Consider the following 12,447-nt stretch of genomic DNA (forward strand, 5'->3'; position numbering starts at 1 on the left):
GTGGGGTGTCATCGGGCACGTGCACCGGTGCTCACAGCAAACTCTCACGTTCCGTGCGGGGTGCTCATGATGAAACATTGGGGGAAGCCTGTCTTAACCAGCTTCACAGTGGGGGCAAGGGGCTCCCCCAGGAGGGCCAGGTCCCCAGAACCCAGCGCCCTCTGCCATCTGCCCACTGGCCACACTCTCAGGGCATTGGGGCAGAGCATAAGACCACTTGCTTCCTGGAACTCCGTACTTCTTACAAACAAAATGAGGCGGACCCAAGAACCAGCAAGGGGCTTCCCGAGTGCCTGCACCGTCCTCCTGGAGCTCGACATTGACGAACACGGAGACAAGCAGATGTAAGCATCAAACCTCGACGGGACCCCTTGGTCCCCTGGCATGTACACTGGGCAGCGCACCTTACAGCCTCTGAAAGCCGCAGACTCTTGGAAGCCCTGGTGATTCTGTGAGGAGTGACAAGGTCTGTCCAGCAAAGGAACACTTGTTTTGGACAGCAGCTTTCGGTTATGATCCCTGAGGTAGAACTCAGACTGAACAGAGTGTCTCAGGTCCCAATGACCTGGATGCCTGACGACAGTAGGGGACACATGATCTGGAAGGCAGCATCTCACTGGGCAGCTGCTGGAGCTTTCCGCCACAGTGGCCAGCCTCCCTCCCGGTTACTCTCTCGGCTCCCGGCATGGGACTCCAGGTACCCACTCGGCGGGTGGGTCCACGGACTGTGAGGAGCCCAAGCACGTCCAGCACAGCACAGGTGCTGGGCATAGGCACACACCCACTGTGCAAGGCTGGCTCCCAGGCCCCAGGTCACATGCAGAGGGGCGCTGCACAGTCTGCAGCTGGACAGGAGACAAAGTCCTGATGTGAGGTCTGAGTGTTGGCCTGGAGACCCGCCAGTGGGGGCTGAGGGAGGGCAGTGCATACTTGCCAGTGAATCGCCCCGTGAGGGCCCAGATGCTGGCACTAACTCGGTTTCCTGTTAGCCTCTCCCCTCCGTGGATACGAAGGCAAGCCACGCCATCCACCACAGACTTGGAGCTCCCTTGCTGTCCCAGAACAAGGCCTCTTCCTGGGACTCTGCTGGCATACTTCACCTGGAGTGCTCTCGGTGTATCTGCTGTACCCAAAACGGAGTCCCAGCACCTTCCACCCAAAATGAAACCAGAGCTCCACACATGCTGCTTGTGCATCACACTTTAATAGCCACTCCGGGGCATCACGCGGGACACCCCTAACCATGAGATTCACATTGCATGGGACAGTGCAAGTCAGTGGTTTCAAGAAGAGAAGAAAGTCAACCTCTTACTGTGAAAACATAGCCACGCCTCAGAAAAGCAGCAAGTAAACCAAGCAGAAGCTCCTCCTTGTCAGAGCCCTGCTGTCCCACCCCAGGGCAGCTCCTGGGGTGGAGGGGGAGGGGCACAGCAGAAACCTTGGTGCACAAGTGGGGCCCCCATGTGAAATTCACAGGGTGTCCCACAGCCAGCACATGGCACACCAGTTCCCAGGGCCCACCTGCCCTTTCAGCCAACCCCAGATGGAGAGGAATGCAGGCAGCCTGGGGACAAGGCTCTGGACCGTCCTGTCCTCAGCCAATAGATGAACCACCTCCAAACCCACACAGCTGGGACCCTGTCCTTCCCCATCGGAGGGAAACTGCAGCTCACCTTGGCACAGGGGCACGTGAAGGGCTGGCTCCTCCTCCTGGGTCCCCAGGAGGACTCCTGCAGCTCACAGCCACAGAGCAGCAAAGGATGACAGCCACAGCTGCCCGTGGGACCCTCTTTGGGAAGCACGGTGGACGCGAAACACAAGCCAGCCACACCTGCAGCCCTGGGAGCTAGGAGGCCAGCCTGCAGAGTGCAGCAGATGGACAGAGCCCTCCAGGGCACCCTGGCAGCCCCAGGGCTGCAGGAGCAGAGGGACGTCCTGGTTACTTGGCGACTGTGGGCCACCAGTCTGGCACAGACACAGTCAGGGCCACCTGGCCGCTGTTGGAGGTCCTGATGTGGAGAGGGCCCTTAATCTTCTCTGCCCGCAGCAAGGCGAGGCCCACATCCCCCTGGCCAGCCCTGTACTTGCCGGCGGCCTGACCCGACTCAGTGAGCACTGGGGCGCCCAGAGCGATGCCATCCTCAGGGACAGGCCCCAACAGCTGCACTGGGAACAGGCGTTTGCGGATGACGCCCATGTGGTGGGTGCGGGCGGTCAGCTCCTGGCCTATGTAGCAGCCCTTAGTGAAGCTGACACCATTCATGAAAGCCAGGTTGGACTCCAGGGGCAGGGCCACTCCTGGGGGCAGGTCCCGGACCCCCTCAGGAACGCCTGTGGGGTGGGAGGGGAGAAGCTCTCTGAGGGCTAAGGCCTCCTCGGGGGCTGGGGTGTGGTGGGCTCGTGGAGAAGGGCCAACACTGGACACAGCGCCTGAGCCCTCCCCCTGCCCCCACCAGCACAGCCCCACCCCGTCCCTACCTTGCTGGTACCGGTGCCTGTGATAATCCCGGGGGTCTCCGAGCCGGCCTCTGGGCACCGGCACCAGGCCCTCATCCCGGATGAGAAGCCGCCAGCCCATGCGGGCGGTCCGGGGGTCGGGGGTGAGGACGCTGGTTCTGTCGGTCCGCTCCCGCAACAGCGCGGCCCCACAGACCTCCTCGGGGCAGTCAGGCAGCAGAGCCCACACGCGCAGCTCGGGGCACGGCTCCACCACGACCTTCCGCCGGATCCTGTACAGTGCCAGGTGTGTCTGCAGGGCGCCCAGCACCGCGCTGTCACACTCCAGGAGGAAAGCGGGCGCCTGTTCAGCGAGCTCATGCTCTGGGAGCCTGCAGGTAGGGGCAGGGGCTCCTGAGGGTTGGCCTGGGGCCACCACTCTCCACCCACCGTGCTCCAGACCCCAGGTCTGCTGCGGGACCCTCCCCACCCGGGGTGCGAACCACAGGGAGCGGTCCACTTGGTGGAAGACAGGCCGTGGCTGGGCAGGTGGGACCCAGGTCCGGGGACCACAGTGCTGTTGGTCTGGTCCTCCACGTGAGGGGGAGAGCTGCAGGCAGCCTCACAGGACCAGGACCTGCCTCCTCTGGCCCACAGAAGCCAAGGGTCTGAGGTGGTGCCCTCAGCACTCACGATGGGGGGCAGGCTGGGGGGTAGGTGGGACAGCAAGCAGCGGACAGAGCCGCGGGGATGTGCTGTGAGGCCACATACAGTCTGCCCAGAGCCACCTCCCACTTCCCAAGGAGAGCCCTGGAACCCTGTCAGGGCCCCACAACCACCCTAACTGTACTCTGGACCCCCACTGCCACAGCAGCAACCCTGGAACCTGGTGTGCTAACCACATGGGACACGCAGCACAGAGAAGAGACTGGTACAGGGACCTCAGGGGAGACGTTCAGGACCCACAAGAGTATATAACCAAGATCCTGGTCATAGATGTGGACAGGACTAGGATCCCCAGCCCAGTGGAAACAGAAAGGGGAACGGATAACACCTTCCATGAGCGTGCCTGAGAAACTACCAACTAGTGCCCCCAACCCCTCCCCCAGGGCCCATCATCTGGTGTCCCAGACCCCTCCTCAGGGCCCAACATCTGGTGTTCCAGACCCCTCCCCAGGGCCCACCAATTGGTGCCCCCAACCCCTCCCCCAGAGCCTATTATCTGATGTCCCAGACCCCTCCTCCCCCAGAGCCCACCAGCTGGTGCCCCCAACTGCTCCCCCAGAGCCTACCAGCTGATGCCCCCAACCTCTCCCCCAGAGGCCACCTGGTTCTGATTGGACTATCTCATCAGCTGGTATACTTTTGGGGGAGGGTTCATGGAACCAGCTGATGTCGCTGACCTCTACCCTTGATCCCATCATCTGGTGCCCCCCGACCACTCCCCCAGAACCCACCAGCTGGTGCTTTTGACCTCTACCCTTGACCCCATTAGCTGATGCCCCAACCCCTCCCCCAGAGTCAACAACTGGTGCTCCTCCACCTCTCCCCTCAGAGCCCACCAGTTGGTGCCCCTGACCCCTTCCCCAGAGCCCACCTACTGTGACCCCAATCCCACCCCATCACTTGGTGTCCCTTACATGTACCCTTGACCCCATTAGCTGGTGCCCCAGAACCTTCCTCTCAAATCCGTCAGCTGGTGCCCCTGACCATGCCCCCACAGCCCACAAGCTGATGTCACCCACTCCTCAGAGCCCACCAGCTGGTGCCCAGACCCCTCCCCCAGAGCCTAGCAGCTGGTGCCCCTGACCCCTCCCCTAGCAGCCATCAGCTGGTACCCCTGACCAGTCCCATAGAATCACCACCTAGTATCCCTAATCTCTACCGTTGACCCCATTGCCTTGTGACCCCGGAAACTTCCACTCACACCCACCAGCTGGGGTCCTGGACTGCTCCCCCAGAGCCCACTAGCTGCTTCCTGACCCCTTGCCCAGAGCCCACTAGCTGATGGCATTGATCCCTTACCCTGAGTCCACCAGCTGGTGCCCCTGAACCCTTCCCCACAGCCACCAGTTGGTGCCCCAGACCCCTCCCCCAGATTCAACAACTGGTGCCCCCCTACCTCCTCTCAGAGGGCACCAGCTAGTACCCCCAACCCTTCGCCCAGAGCCCACGAGCTGGTGCCACTGACCCCTCCCCCAAAGTCCATCAGCAGGTGACCCTGACCTCTACCCTTTACCTCATTAGCTGGTGCCCCTGACCCCTCCCCCAGAGCCCACCAGCTGATGCCACCCACCCCTCCCTGCAGAGCCCACCAGCTGATGTCCATGGCCACTTCCTCAGAGCCCATCAGCTGGTGCCCCCAGACAGTACAGGATTAAGTGCTGCCCTGGAGAAACCAGTTACCCCCACAGGAAAGAAAAGCAAGGACTTGCTTGGGGTCCCACCTCTGGGGGCTCACCCTACAGTGCACACTCTATCGTGTCCACATTCCCCACCCCCACTCCCACCACAAACAGCAGCCATGGGTCACACTGATACAAGTGGGCAGAACCACAGGGTATCAAGGTGTGTGAGTCCAATCCCAAGCAGTTCCACTTGTCAGACTTCAAGGTGACCTACTGGTCAGACAAATGGTAAAAAGCCAGGAGAGGAGCTGGGGTGAGAAGGGCAGGTGTGCTGCACAGGGGACAGGGGACCCAGTGGTGGTGATGGAACAGCTGTCCTCATCGAGGTCACAGGGGCCACACGTGTGACCAAGGCACAGACACCGGCAAGTGTGTTCACACGTGCTGGCGCATCAAGTCTGCGGGGATCCTGCATGAGCTCTGTTAGTGGCCCGTGTCCCACCCCTGATCGTGACCCCAGACTCCAGGAGGCAAGACACCACCCTGTGGGACTGGGGCAAGAGTGCACAGGCCTCCCTGCTCCTTCCCGTGCTCCCTGTGAATCCACCATTATTTCAAAAGAGTCATAAAGGAAAAGAAGCTGTCTCAGAGGACGGGGCTCCGGATGTCTATGCAGGTTGGGAGGAAGCAGCAAAGGGGTATCTCCCACCGTAAACCGCCCCACACCATTAGGGTTCTCTGCCACATGCACCTGTGTTTTCATTTTAAGTCTCGGGTAAAAACCACCCTCAGAGACAACATGAAAGATGGCAGGGGAGGAATCAGGCAGGGCTAGGCACAATGTGAGGTCGTTGGGGAGCACCAGCCTCTGAGGGTCCTGGCCAGGGAGCCAGGTTCCCAGGGGTGCTGAGGCAGATCAAGGCAGGCCCATTCTGGGCTCAGGCACTTCCCTGGCCACCTGTGCCCATGACTGTGCGCCAGGCAGACCCTGGGGACCAACAAAGCTAGAGTGCACCCTGGCCCCCCTGTGCCCCCAAATCAGACTGTCTGCTGCACTTGCTACAGATGAGGAACAGGGGGTGGTGGGGAGGAGGTGCACCTGTACCCAGGGTTGCTTGCCAGGCCTGACCCATTCGATGTCAGGAGCACCAACACCCCCAGCCCTGAGTCACAAGCACAAATGTCCCCAGATGCCTGGTGGCACTGCCTCTGGGCCAGTGTTGCCAGGTAAATTTATCAGATAAACAGTGAACGATGTCTTTAGCAAAAAGCACCTTCCAAACACTGCAGAGAACATCCTTACTCTAAAAGTCACCCACTGTCTGTCGTGCCCTGCACTCTTGTTGCTAAGCATGGCTGCCCCTCCTAGGGTCACAAGTGCAGCTGCAGGAAGAGGGAGGCTGGGGAACAGCTGCGGCCTCACCAGCTGGCCTGGCTGTCAGGGCACAGGCTGTGTGAACACCAGAAAGGGAGGCCTGGGCCCGCCTAACCCCATGCCCAGAGCACAAGGAAACCCCTCCCCCAAGAGTCTGATGTCCTCTCTGCACAGCACCCACCACCCTGTCATCTGCGACACCCATAAACACAGGGGGTCTACCCTATGATCACACAAATACAGTCCCTCGAGGACGTGGCAGGTGTCAGGGTGTGAAGTGTGGGCAGGTATGGGACACAAGGAGGCCAGCAGGAACAGGATTGTACCTGGAGAATTGAGTCAGGCTGACTGGTGTGCTCCAAGGCACTTGGGGGAGTGGCCTACCAGGTGCCCATGGAGGACTGAGGACATAGTGCCCTCCAAGGTCCCCAAGAGGTGCCCCAAGGAGTGAGACTACGGCAGGGGGACTGAGCGGAGGCCACATGGGAGCCACATGGGAGGTTCCTGGAAGTAGGTGTCCCTGGCCCCCCATTCCACTGAGCACACACAGGCCAGACTGCACCACCCAGGAACTGCTGAGATCCACACGAAGGGAAAGAGGTGGGAAGGCGAGGTGCATGTCCTGCTGGAAACAAGGGAGCAGAGGACCGACCCGATCCGCAGAGCAGCAGACACAGACTGGGGAGCTTCCCACAAGAGCCAGCGATACCGTCCGTAGCGGAACCCAGAGCACCTTGTATGCAGCCAGTGCCTGAGGAAGGCTCCCCAGACAGCACATGTGTGGCTGGGACAGGAACACACACAGCCTCGCCAGAGGGAACGAGGACAGCAGGGGGAGGAGACCTGAAACAGCACATGTGACCAGGGGCCATCACTCAGAACACACAAGAACACTGAAAAGTTCAAGGGTCAAGAAACAGACACCCCGATTAGAAATGGGCCAGAGACCTTAACAGGCACCTCCCCACAGAGTATGCATGTTGCAAACAAGCCATTGCTTGCTGGGGGGGACCCGAAACCGCACAGCCATCATGGAAGGGTTTGGTGGTTTCTCAAAAAACCAAACATTGTTGCATGGTGCGACCCAGCAGTCGAGCTTCTGGGCCTTTACACAAAATCCTGGACGCGGATGTTTACGGCAGCTTACCCACAACCACCCAAACTTGGAAGAAACAAGACGTCCTCCACGAGGTGACGGGTGAAGAGACTGCGGTCCATCCACGCCAAGTGACATCACTCAGCGCTGAAGAGAAATGGCTTAACCACATGTCACTAAGTGGAAGCAGCCAATCCAAGACAGCTGTGCACTGTGGGACTCCAAGTGCCCAGCTCTCTGGAAAAGGAAAACCACGAAGACAGGAAAAGGATCCCCCCCCCCCAGTGGCTTCGGGGATTAGGGAAGGGAGGGATAACTCTGGGCACAGGGGGGCTGGGCTGTCAGGGTGGTGACAGCCATCACGTGATGGGTCCATGTCATCCCATACTTGTCCTCCCCACGAAAGGATGGGCCCTGGGTGCTGCAGCATCAGTGCGGGTCCCCCAGGTGGGGACGCTGCCGTGAGGTAGTCTGTGCCTTCCCCGCGGTCATGCTGTGAACTTAAATGGGCTGCAAAAACTAAAGTCCACTTTCAAAGCAAAAATCCCAAGCTACCCCTAGAACAAGGTGTTACGCCTGGGAAACCAGAACAGGTGGCCACGAGGCAGGAAGTAGATGAACCAAAAGGAGAAACTCCAGAGAACACCAGGCAGGGACAGAAAGCTGGACAGCGCTGGGCTCCCAGGAGGGTGGCCCTCTCTCCAGAGCAGCCCAGTCAGCCGCAGGTCAGGTGTCCTCCCCTCGATGCCCAGGCCCCCCATGTCCTTCCCCAAGTGACCCGCCCTGAAGATCCTTTCGCAGCCTCTGAGAGTTCACGCCAGGTGCCCGGGCTCCGGGTGACCCCTAGCAATCCGCACCCTACCCGTGAGGCGGCCTGCCCCTCCGCGGCTCCCGTCCCTCTTCCCTCCCCCTGGGTGCCCCTGCCCCTCGACCTTCCCCCTGGCTGCGGCCGCCTCTCCTCCCTCCACCTAGGTAGCCCAGCCCCTTCTCTCTCCACCTAAGTGACTCGGCCCCGCCCGGGCTCCCGTCCCTCCTCCCTCCCGTTGGGTGCGGCCGCCTCTTCTCCTTTCCTCGGTGTGTCCCCGCCCTCCTCCCGCCACGGCGGCCTGCCCCTCCTCTCTTCCCCCCGGCCCCCGGGTGTCCCCGCCTCTTCTCTCCTCTGTGTGTCCCCGGCCCGGCTCCCGCCCCTCCCTCCCTCCCCCTGGGTGGCCCCGCTCCGGATCCCACCCATCCTCCCTCCCCCTGAGTGCGGCCGCCCCTCCCCCGCCCCTCTGGGTGGCCCCGCCCCGGCTCCTGCCCCTCCTCCCTCCCCCCGGGTGCCACCGCCTCTCCTCCCTCCCCCAGAGGCCTGCCCCTCCTCCTTCCCCCTGGGTGTCCCCGCCCCTCCTCCCTCCTCCCACCTCCCTCCTCCCTCCTCCGTGTGGCCCCGCCCGCCCCGGCTTCCACCCCGGCTGCCGCCCCGGTTCCCGCCCCGGCTCCCGCCCCTCCGCCTTCCCCCTCCCTTTAGGTACAGCAGACGCCCGCTCTCACCGGTAGACAATGACGTCGTATAGCGTGCGGCCCTGAATGTTGAGAAAGTGGGCGTAGCCCGCCCGCGCCGGAGGCGGGGTAGCGCCGTCCGCAGGACCCGGAAGCGGCAGCTCATTGGTCAGCAGCCCCAGGAGGAACGGCGCGGAGTCTGGCCCGCGCACGCGCACCAGGGTGCGCTCGCCCAGCGGGAAGCAGGCCCAGGCCGCTCCGTCCGCGGGGTCGCCGCCGTGACGGCTCGAACCGTGGGCGAGACGGCGCTTCGGGGTCGCACGCAGCCGCCAGCGCCAGGCCCGGCTGCCGCGCCCCTGAGCCGCGCCCCGGAGCAGCGCCGCGGCCGCCATCTTAGGGAGGAGTAAGGCGGCTCGAAGGGGCGGGCTGGGCGGCGGCGCTGGCAACTGGGTGGGCGCCACAGCGGCCTCTGCCGGTGGGCGGGGCTGCACGTGGGGTCGGGGCGTGCGCGGGGACGAGACGTGCGGGGCGGGACTTGTGTGGAGAAGGGCAGGCCTGCGCGCGAGACGGAGCTTCGAGAGGGGCGGGAACGAAGTGTGCTGGGCGGGACTTGTGCCGGCGAGGGGCGGGGACGGGGCTATGAGGTGGGGCTTGTGCCTGAGGGGCGTGGCCAGGCGCTATCCGTCAGCCTCCTGCCCCGCCCCCTGACTGTCCTGGCTGGGCACCTCCGTAGGACGCACCTGCCCTGCTCCTGGTCTCCAAGAGGTTTCCTCTTGCTTTACTATGGTGATGTGCATGTAAGATGAGGGTCTCCATCGCTGAAATCTGAAGCGCACAGTTCAGCCCCAGCCAGCGCGCGCTTATCGTGTACAGCCGTCCCCCACTTCTATCCAGAACTTGCCATCTTCCTGCCGACCACTAATCCCCTTCACCAGGCCCCCAGCCCGTGGGGTCCCCAGTCCCCTCTGTCTCTGGGAACCTGACTCTCATGAGTAGGATCGCACAGTGTGTGTCGTGCTGTAACTGGCTGATGCCAGTTCTCCAGGTTCGTCTGTTCGGTAGCAGGTGTCCGATCTTCCTCTTGAAGGATGGGTGAGATTTTGTTGTATGGATGTCCCACAGGTTGCGGATGTCTGTGTTACTTCCACCCCTTCGGTGTTGTAGATGTTGCTGCCATATGTATGCACATCTCTCAGAGACCCTGCTCTCAGTTCCTTTGGGTGTTGTGTGTACAACCATGCTCCTGTGTGTCCTCTGCTCACACTCTGCCCTTCTCTCTGACACTTAGGATCACCCCCTGTGCTTGAGGGGAAGTCTGCGACACCAGCTGGAAGTCTGCCACACCAGACTGCCACACCAGTCTGACCCTGTCCACATGGAGTCAGCGTCAGACCCCACAGGCTCAGCCCCACAAGACCACCCCCACTTCAGGCGCCAACCCCAAGTCCAGATGACACCTGTGCTCTGAGCCACAGGCAACAGATCAGAGGTTCCCACGGCCCTTCCTCAGGTTTGATGAATGTTCTGGAGGGGCTCAGAGAACTCAGGGAAATATTTCACTTTCTAGATTAGTGGTTTATTACAAAAGGATATGACTCAGGGACAGCCTGATGGAAGAGACGCCCAGGGTGAGGCACTGGGGAAGGGGTGGGAAGCTTCCATGCCTCTCCAGGCATGTCACTCTCCCCACATCTCCACGTGCTCCCCAGCCTGGAAGCCCCCCCCCAACCCCAAGACCATCCCTCTCAGTTTCATTGTATAGACGTGATTGATTAATCCATTGCCCATTGGTGATTGATTCCATCTCCCCTCCCCAGAGGTCAGGGGCAGGACTGAAGCCTCCAACTCTCTGGTCCCACGGTGGGGTCCATAGGCCACCAGCCGCCATCCCTAGGGGCTTTCTTTTTTTTTTTTTTTAATTTTTTTTTTAGCGTTTATTTATTTTTGAGACAGAGAGAGACAGAGCATGAATGGGGGAGGGGCAGAGAGAGAGGGAGACACAGAATCAGAAGCAGGCTCCAGGCTCCAGGCTCTGAACCATCAGCCCAGAGCCCGACGCGGGGCTCGAACTCACGGACTGCGAGATCGTGACCTGAGCTGAAGTCGGATGCCCAACCGACTGAGCCACCCAGGTGCCCCCCCAGGGGCTTTCCAAAGTCACCGCAACAACATGAACTCGGGCTTGTTATGAACACCATGACACCTTCATTGCTGTCTTCAGTTGGGAAACCCAAGGGCTTTAGGAGCTCTGAGCCAGGAAAGAGTGACAAGGGCCAAGTCCGTATTTCTTACTATAAATCACACTATCACAGGCATGTACCCTGAGGGCAGTTGCCGGTTCATACAGTAATTCTGTGTCTAATTTTTCAAGGAACCTCCATACTGTTTTCCTACGTGTGTGAATCAGTTGTGCAACAGATGCCACACACTGGGTGGCTTATACAACACACACCTGTTTCTCAAAGCTCTGAAGGCTGGAGGTCCAGGAACAGGGCCGGTGTCTGCTGAGGCCTCTCTCCGTGGGGTGCACATGGTGCCTTGTCACCTTTGGTGTCTCTTCTGAGAAGACACCAGGCCTGCAGGGCCAGGGCTCGGGGATCCCTAATTACCTCCGGAGGGCCTATCTCCAGACGCAGTCACACGGGGGACCAGAGCTTCGCATGTGGGTATTTGGGGGGCATAGCTTTTGAGCCCTGTTTCCCCCATCAGCTATTATCCTGTTTTTGCTCCCCTTTGGGGGAAACTGAGAGACTATGTGCTACATAAGAACTGCCTCTTAATCCTCCTGCACTCCCCAGAGCCCCAGCCAAGGTGGGAGATGGAAGCTGGCTTCCTGCCCCCACCCTGGATCTGTGTAGTCTGGGCTCCACTGCCCACTGCCCCTCCTGTCCTGATCGAGCTCTCTGAGCTCCAGTCCCAACGCTGTGTGCAAACAGGGCTGGAGGCGAGGCCGAGCCAGCCCCCGGTGTGGGGCTCCAGGGCCATCCTGGGCCCAGCTCCGTGCGTCCCCACCACGTCACCAATTCCCCCAACCACACTCCAAGTCTGTGTCCGCACACAGGGCATTTCCCCAAAAGTCCAGACCCACAGCCTGCTGGGCATTCCCCCTTGAACGTCCTGTTCCTGAAACACAAGCATGTTTGCACAAACATGACCTGCACACCCTTTCCGGGGCCCTAGAGCTCCATATCTGACACCTCCCCTCCACACACCTGCATCCAGGAAGTGGGGTGGCTGTGTGACACCTCACTCCCACAGCGCATCCCCCTGGGATTGATCAGGTGGTCTTCTCAGGACTGGATGCTGAAGGACCACGTGAGAACAACTGTGAATGCTAATGCGCACCCCACTATAAAGGGGTTGCGGCTCCATGGTTAGTGACCCCATGGCCTTCCACCCCAGGTCTTAGCACTGGCCCCTCACCCTGGCCTCCTCCTAAGGCCCTGGATACTCTGCTGATTCACCTGATCTGAGTGCCTATGTGGCTCCCTGCTGCATCCCCAGGGCACGGGTAACATGGGCCATCTCAGCGTGAACGGCCCATCAGCACACAGTCGGAGCGCCAATGCCAGGTGCCCGCCCATCCCTGAGCCTCAGGCTGCTCAGCCCCCCTACTTGCCCAACTCCCCCTTGTCCTGTCCAGCCCTACCCAAGGCCATGCTGCCCAAACCTGTGAGGTACTGGGTCTCTCCCAGCCGGGCCTGGCAAGCCTG

At 61.1% G+C, this 12,447-nt stretch overlaps 1 protein-coding gene across 1 annotated transcript; it reads right to left on the reverse strand.

The window, feature by feature from the left end:
* Window positions 1-1,185: 1,185 nt before the first annotated feature.
* IBA57 (iron-sulfur cluster assembly factor IBA57) lies at window positions 1,186-9,217 on the reverse strand. Its single transcript, XM_043584519.1, has 3 exons — window positions 8,786-9,217; window positions 2,479-2,828; window positions 1,186-2,331 (listed from the first exon to the last, which is right to left on the reverse strand). Exons 1-3 carry the CDS (start codon window positions 9,124-9,126, stop codon window positions 1,940-1,942), a joined length of 1,083 nt encoding a protein of 360 aa, XP_043440454.1. The 5' UTR covers window positions 9,127-9,217; the 3' UTR covers window positions 1,186-1,939.
* Between the last annotated feature and the right edge of the window lie 3,230 nt (window positions 9,218-12,447).

This window comes from Prionailurus bengalensis, chromosome A1 (genome assembly GCF_016509475.1).
Source record: "Prionailurus bengalensis isolate Pbe53 chromosome A1, Fcat_Pben_1.1_paternal_pri, whole genome shotgun sequence".
Classification (NCBI taxonomy): domain Eukaryota; kingdom Metazoa; phylum Chordata; class Mammalia; order Carnivora; family Felidae; genus Prionailurus; species Prionailurus bengalensis.